Here is an 8,447-nt window from a genome sequence, read left to right as displayed (position 1 = left end):
TCATCACAATATATGTTATATATATATTTAAATAATCTTATTTACATATCAAAATACATAAGTGTTGTATATTTCTGTTCATATATGCATATTAAATACATGTAAAGTGTCTACTTCAATGTTTCAAATAACTTTTGTGAAAATTAAATGGTAAAATAATGTTCCATCGTCATTCAGTGTAACAGATATATTTATGTAAAAATTAAACAACCTACTTATTCTGATCTGTACTTTTTAGAATATATAAAAGTACAAGTTATCATACTAAATGTTATTATATTTTGAATGATTAAAAACTGATGAATGGGTAAAAATCTAGCGTAGCATTAGTTCTGGCAGGTCACGTTAGTCAAGCTCGCATCAGCTGACTCTCAGCTGATCCCCATCAACCTATGGGAATACGACACCTATCTAAGTATTCATATATAAGGTCCCGCAGTAGTATCAGCAGTTTTCGCATTGCTCAATAGCTAATTACCCTCCTCCATCCCCAACTCCTCCTCTGTCAGTCAGGATTCAGCCTTCTGATTCTCCTTTGAATCAGACTAATTCAAAAATGTGTACATAACATTATTGAACTTAACGATATCTGCAATACATTTATGTTGGTTCTGTTCTGTTACCCTGGGTGGGTTATCGCTGCTCTCCCTGCTCTCATCCATGCTAGGCTGCATGGATGCGCAGGGAGTTCTTGCCCAGAACGGAACCATACCGCCAATCCAAACTGTATGCTAATTGTCAATCATCTTTGACGATAGTGGTCCTGACAGAACTAGTGGTTTGAAGGACAGTGGCAAAAATTGGTGAAGATTTAAAATACAATTAATGACATTTTGATTTAAGTGGGTGTCTTCTATGTATCATGGTAAAAATGTACAATAGTCATACTTTTTGCTCAGGAAAAAAAAAACAGGACACATTCTAATGTATGGAGGAAAACTGAAGGTTGCATGAAGGTTAACACTACATGGAGGCATTCAAGACCACCACAGCGTGCATCATGCAAACCCACAAACTCATAGTGAAGGTCAGATGGACTGATTTCAGACAAATCTGATATCTACATCTGCCTCTGAAAACACTGCAGCTCTCGTTCCCTCTGCAGTGTCCTCTAAATATACCGGACGGCTCAATGGTTAATCAATCCCTACATGCTGCCTTGTCTCTGTGCTTGGAATCGAGACCAGCACATAGTTTCACATGTTCCCTTTGGCTGTAAACCTCCAAATCAGTTCCATTGACAGCCACCGCACTGAGAGGTCATCACCGATCCCAAACTAGGCTGAAAAATATGAGCTTATACACGTTTATTTACAGATCTACTAAAAGCATTTAATTACATATTCCGCTAAGGAGGTTTTGGAAGTCCTCTTGAGTATTTGCTGTAATTGCTCGCAATCTAATTTCAGCAGATTGCTTCTGCTCTTCTGCAAGCACAGTAATGTTTGGACACCCCGCGGATTTAATAAAGCTGCAGAGATTGAAATGACTTCAAAGATGACAGAAAAAAAATTTCAAGCTTTACTCTTATTCGGTTTTTCTCTTTTTTGAGGGTTCAGAAATGTAATGTGATGCTTGAAAGGGAAATAAATGGAGGATGAGTGAAATGGATGGCTTGTTTGAAGGGTTTAGGAAAAGTCATTGAACTTTGTAATTTAGTACATAAACGTCCAGATGCCAGCATGATTGACACTTGTCAATATGACTGACGTTTGTCTAAACCAAGACCTGTGCCAACTTCACCACAGCTGTTTAACTGTTCCTGTATCATCACAATCAGCCTTAACGCGACAGAACTCGTTAGATACTGAATATCTGGAACACTGCACTGAATTAGAGACAGTGTGTCTTACCTCTGATGTTTCCTCGAGCTGAACGGGGAGAAGGAGGTTTTGCTCCGCCGGGTGGAGGTGCTCCTGGACGGGCTGCTGTCCTCCGTCGCCTCCTCCACGTTTAACTGCGGTATGATCTGACCACCGACTGTACAAGCCATTCTCCTCAACTGCTCGTGTAAAGCGCATCTAACCTCCCGTGAGATGGAAAGTTCGCCTCAGGACGAAATGAGGACGGGAGGTGCTGTTTGCGGATCTGGACTGCAGGGGTTGGGAAACTGGCGAACTGATTCGAATGATTCGTGATTTCAAGAAGTGACACTTCGTGTAATCCTGCGAAATCATCGCGTCTTAATTAAAGAGCTCTGTGTGATACTAGCAGGATTATCCTAAATGTATTAATTTATCCCAACACTCAACAACATCTGTGTCCCGTAAATCTTAGCGCTTTAAAGCGTTGTCCGATTCGTGAGAGAATCGTTCATGTGATTCGGATCTTTTCAGTTAATCAGTTCAACCGGCTCACATAACCGTTCTGAAGGATTCATAGAAGAATCCAATAGGTTTAGCGGTTCTTGAGTCTGATTCATTGAAGCGAAAATCCTATCGATGAACCGAGCGTATCTTTCTGACATGTTTGATTTGTAATAATCCGAGAACTGTTAAGTAAGCATATGAGGCATATGGTTTTTGTAAATAAAATATTTATTATTATTATTATCATCATTATTATTCAAATAAAAGTTTTGAGCTCAACTTAACTTGTGTTATTTTTCAGTCAAGAAATGAAAATGTGTAAATTAATTTGTATCATTGAAATGCTTTACATGTATTGAAAGAATAATTTCTGAACATTAAACATTGACTGTCAGTCTTTATTCACCTGTTTCTCGTCGTTTCACATTAAAATTAATTAAAGTAAATACATCACTAATGTCATAATTTGTATCATTGTTCTGGGGAGCGGGGCACAAAAAAGTAACACTTTTTGACTTTCTCAGTTTTTGTAAATCCACATGGGGTTCAGAATAAAATATTTTATCCACAGTAATTTCGCACTTGTATAGTACAAATATGTCGCCTTTGTTTCATAATTACAGTGTATACGTTTTTTTTTATTTACCCCCCCAAAAAAATGGAAGTGAAATGTGACAACATGCCCCGTACTGGAATTTAAAACTGGTTAGTGTCTTCTGCTAGTTATTGAAGCATTAAAAAACGATCTATAGCCTAGTGATAAATAACAGATTGGAGATTAAAATAATAGCAGAGTTGTCTCATTTTAAATGAATGATAAAAACTGAGATGAAAAATTTACTAAAGCCAGAAATTAAATTTTACTATGGTAAAATAAATGTTCAGCGATATCTTCAAAAGACTTTTGAATGTTGGCGCACTTTTTTCTCTATATAATGTTGATATGGTAACTAGTAAATACAGTATTCCATTAGGATTTAGTGGCTTTAAAAAGCCACTAATAGAAGGCAACCAATTACCAGTAGGAACCCATAGGGTCCATTACAGTTACCATTAAAACCAATACAAGTCCCATTATAACCAGTAAACCCATTGCAAATTTTGTGATGGTGCCTGTTGTTTTTTTCATCAGGGAAAACACAAGAATGGCACTTTTACACTAGATATAAATTCTCTTTCCTTTCCACATGCTTATGTTTTATTTATTCCCTCTATTTCATACTGTTGATTTTTGTATAAGTGCAGGTAAATGCACATTGTGGCCAGTAGAGGGCACAATTGCACTAAAACTGTAATCAAGCATCCTAAAACTCTTTACGAGATCCTCTTATTGTTTCGAGTGAGGAGGAAGGTGGAAAACGGATTTTAGATATTTTAGAACAACGGCTGTGATCGATTGGAAAATAATGTATTATATTGTTCTATAGGAGATTTGGGTCAGCAGCGCGAGGTGCTCACATGCTCCGTGTTAATGATTTGTCAGACTGCATACTGATGAAGCACGCCCGAATCACTATGAGACTGAGAGAACAATTACACCACAATGGGGGGATTAAGGAATGAATAATTAACTTCCTTTCTTCTTCTTTTTTTAGCACATAAGACACTCCAGAAACTAACTTGACTCTCAACTTCGAGCAAGAACACTTCAGATGGATGGCTGCCACAGAAAATACTTTTTTCCCCCAGACACAAGTACATAAATAACATTTCAACGTATCTTTAAATTTGCTTTGAGTTTGGATTTTGATCCCTCCACAAAGTCAAAAGGCAGCTTAACTAATTTTGAGAATGGAAACTCCTGAAACGTCTGTGCAGTGAACAGAAAAATGAAAGCATTTTCATTGGCTTGCCACTGAATGCTTTATTACAAACCAAAAGAAAATCATTAAGATACTGTACAAATATACATTTGTAATGAAGAAAGGAAATATGTACAATGTCCTTTGTCATCCAAAAATAGCCAGTAATGTTAAAAAAAAAAAACAGCAACAGAGGGAAATGGCTCAGTTTCCTCACTCATGCAGTCAAAACACCAGACTGACCAGACAAAACTACTGTATAGAGAGCACAGCCGCAGAAGTGCAAAACCTCGATAAGAATGAGTTCTTGCATTATTCCGTATAATGGCGACGTATAAAAGTATTTACATTAGTAACATTTTAACCAAAACCCTTTAATAATGCGATTCTTAGTATATAATGTACTGATATTAGCACTGAGTCAAAATATTCGTCTTTCTCTAGCTATCGGTGTCATGCAGGTCCATTGTTTAGATGCACATTCTCTCAAGCAATTGTATGCAGGGTGTTTAACATTAGAGCTCAGCATTCAAACTGTTCAGCTGTTACTGACTGAACACAAACTTAACTGAACCATGCGTCTCAGCACATATCAACAGCAGACTCAGCCGTACAGGAACAGCGGGTTGCGAGGAAGTACTTTGACTAATATTACTTCATTTTCTCAATTTCCCTGCGCATGGAAATAGACTTCAAAGCAGGGGAATCGACCGGGCTGTGGGTTGAAGCTAAATCAGTATAACTGGGTGCACACACTGTGTTCTTTTGCATTGGCTTCAAGAGTTGTGAAGGATTGGATTTAGATAAATAAGGTCAGCCTTTGGTTCCTTTACCTCTTCCTGCACTGACATCGAAGTCTTGTTCCACTCAGAGACGCTTAATCCCTGGTTATCCGGCAAGAAGACATTGTTCTGTCCTTAAGGGTGATCTGTCACATTGAATATTTTCTGACATCTTGTTCGTCCATCTAATTCATTTCTGAAGACGTAAATAACAAGACTTTCTCTTTGAGGGGAGGAATCCATGTTGTGGTCCCCTGCTGTTCACTAATGTGGACTCAAAAAACACATTTTTCCAGTTGGGTCTGAGTATGAATGCCTCTCTGAGCATTAGAATTCCTCAAACATTCAAATCTAAGAGGGAAAACAACTGAAAAATAGAGAAAATGTATTTGCAATGGCATTAGAGTAACCCAAATATAACAAGAATACAAAAATGATGAATGTATATAAAAATCTGCACTCAAGAATTTAAAGCTTCTAACCTACTGCAGTTACAATAATGTGTTTTGCTAAAACAGCAAAAAATGAAATTAATCTTAAAACTTAATTGTTGAAATGAGGAAAAAAACTAAATAGTCAGCTATACAATATCGAACACATTCAAAGCTCATTCGCAGGCCCAGACAAAATTTGCTGACTTTTTCCCCCCACATTTTCTCAGTTGATTTTTTGAATAAAATGATATACAATGTCTTAAACTGAGCAAAAAGTACTACATTCTTATTGGTAGCTGAAAGCATTAGCAAATTAACCATAATATTTAATAAACATACACACAGAAATGAAGGGTTATGTAGAGCAGTGGCCTCAGCAAACTTCCAAAGTGAAAACTGGATTTTTTTCCACACATGCATGATTGTGTGTGGGCCTGCTTGTTCGGTTTCATCATAATCATTTAGACACTTTAGATCCATATAAACCAGCACAGAATAAGCCTGACCCAACCTCATCATACTTGCATCCAATGGGATGCGCCAACCAGACATCTGATTTCAATTGCAAATACCAAAAACCAAAGTGGAGCCAAACCATTTCCCCACTGGGACGATCAACCTCATTACTGAAGATACTTTGTTGAATTATCCGGAAGAATGTGAATGAATGATTTAAAGGGAATGTGCACACACGTTACGAATGAACTGAAATATATGGAATTCCTATAAATACCTCTTAAATATGGAATACGTCTATTCGTATGGAATATTTATAGCTCTAATGAAGAACAAAGAAATTTACTGTCACTGTTTATGTCGTAGTGTGTTGATTTCTCCTCATTCTGGGCCAGTCTGTGCCCAGCAGGTGACCTGCCATTGGCTGTTGAGGTGTGATGCCCACAGGGCCGCCTGGCGAATGCCGATTGGCTGAGAAATTGAGTGGCAGATGTGAATCCTCGTAGGGGCGGACGAGCAGGTGCCGGAAAGAGTCCGCTTTTGTGAGTTTCTCCTCCAGTTCTGTAGCTGTCAGTTCAAACCCAGCAAGGACGGGAAGTGTGCAGTCAGGTAGACAGGCTGTCTGTCTGGGTAAAGGCAGAGTTGTATCTCTGTTCATATCTGCCTCTTTTGTTTGCTCAAACCATCATCATAACGCAAGGCACAGCCCTCCACAACCAAACCCGCCCTTTTTCCTCTGTCTTTACCCTTTACACTCCACAAGGGGTCTTCTTCCACTTCAGTGTGCACATAAAAACAACAAAAGCATTTATTTTCCAACAAAGTCGGTTCTGTTGAATCAAAAGGCCTGACCATCTGGGTTTTCCGCAGGGAATGGGAAATCCTTTGGGAATGTTCCTGATACCAGATGTGGGATTTGATGCTCGGTGCAGTGTGTGTATTTATGTTTGTGTGTATGTTTAGGGCGTTTGTTATTCCTACACAGTCTGGAATGCCTTGGTTTGGGCGGGAATCATCACCGGTGTGGCGCCCATCCTCGCCAGGTTCCCAGGGCTGAGTTTTGCCGGGCTGGCTTTGGGGCTACTGCCGGGCTCCAGAGGTTTGGGGACCACATGGTTGTACGGCGGTGGGACCGGAGGGAAGTTTTTGGGCTGCCCGCTTTCTTTAAGGGCAGCCACAACAGGAGGTCGAGGCCTGGGCCCACGGGGGGCGCTGTTGTGCACCATAGACTGAGTGGAGGAGGCCCCGGAGCGAGAACTACCAGATCGGGAGGAGGAGAGAGAGTTCGGCTTCACCAGTTTCGCTTTGGGAGCCTCTGCATCTTCCCTAAAACATAAAGACAGAGACTGAGATTCTTTATCTGGCTTGGTCAGTGCATTGCAGCAGGGCCGTCGCTAGCGGGGTGAAAGGTGGTGACGATTATAGGGGCCCACGGCTGTGGGGGGGCCCCCGGCGACTTTAACCAACTGGCCGAGGCCAGCCTAAAAAGACGCTCAGGACAGTTGACACACAGTCCGTGAACACTGAATTCTTCTTGCTCTTGAACTGACAAATACATACAAAAATATGTCACAATACCCATCTTTGCGAGTATCCTCGAAAAAATTGTCGGTTATGTCTTAAGTGAAAGTAAACAGTTGAGAAAGAAATCAGATATGTATCATTATATTGGATGCATTGTCTCTTAAAGTGACCGCGCCTAATTTACTAGCTCTTAAAGTGACCGCGCCTAATTTACTAGCTCTTAAAGTGGCCACGCCTAATTTATTAGCTCTTAAAGAGACCACGCCTAATTTACTAGCTCTTAAAGTGACCGCGCCTAATTTACTAGCTGCTGCCAGTGTCCTTAATGTTAATCCAAGAAATGAAATGAGAGAAAATCACTCACTGCTCTTTACTGAATTACTTTGTAGTTTTAACAAGAATTAATCTATATTTAACTTATATAGTGAAGACTATGCAAAGCTACTTTACATTTCATTATTCGGTTTATGTACCTGGACACCTACAAACTGGAAAAAAACTTAAACATTGTTTAATTTGTATCTTTGTTCTTTTTATTTATTTGTGCTATTTGCACAGTTTCAAACAGGGCCCACAGGTACAACTTGCACCGGGGCCCCACAAACCCCAGCTACGGCCCTGCATTGCAAGCATGCAGTCTTGTATATACTTAGCGTCTATACTCAAGGGGTCTTAAAATGTCTGTGCCAAATCGAAAGTGTTATTATTCAGACAGCTAGCTACAAACATGTCAACTCCCTCAAAAACATTTTATTTTCAAATTGTTCATCCTCCAGGACAGTAGTTGACTCGAAACTAAATAATTCCTGTTATTACACCCTTTTCCAGGAATGCTGTGAATGCAATGTGCATTTGTGTTAGCATATAAATTTCAATGTGACTCAAATTACAATGTGACTCATCAACACAAAGACATGAAATAAAGTTCCACATAAAGCAAAAAATACATGTAGAGTATACATATATACATACAGTATAGTCCTTTTATGGCCAAAATATACAATATGCTAAATAAATCAACAGCTTGCAGGTATTGTCCACCCAAAAATGAAAATTCTGTCATCATTTACTCACCTTCATGTCTTAAGAAGATATTTTGAAGAATGTTGGTAAACAGTTCAGGTTCCTATTGACTTGATC

The 8,447-nt window shown here is 39.2% G+C and overlaps 1 protein-coding gene across 1 annotated transcript in view; it reads right to left on the bottom strand.

Moving 5' to 3' along the window:
* Nucleotides 1-6,209: 6,209 nt before the first annotated feature.
* Nucleotides 6,210-8,447, bottom strand: part of LOC107688917 (CXADR-like membrane protein) — a 53,338-nt gene continuing 51,100 nt past the window's right edge. Inside the window, exon 7 of the mRNA XM_016486749.1 lies at nucleotides 6,210-7,109. Coding sequence (XP_016342235.1) covers nucleotides 6,761-7,109 — 349 coding nt within the window. The 3' untranslated portion in view covers nucleotides 6,210-6,760. The remainder of the gene's footprint in view (nucleotides 7,110-8,447) is intronic.

Source organism: Sinocyclocheilus anshuiensis, unplaced genomic scaffold, assembly GCF_001515605.1.
Source record: "Sinocyclocheilus anshuiensis isolate Anshui unplaced genomic scaffold, SAMN03320099.WGS_v1.1 scaffold393, whole genome shotgun sequence".
Classification (NCBI taxonomy): Eukaryota; Metazoa; Chordata; class Actinopteri; order Cypriniformes; family Cyprinidae; genus Sinocyclocheilus; species Sinocyclocheilus anshuiensis.
Note: the sequence above shows the minus strand (reverse complement) of the source record. Positions and strands in the feature narration are given on the sequence as shown.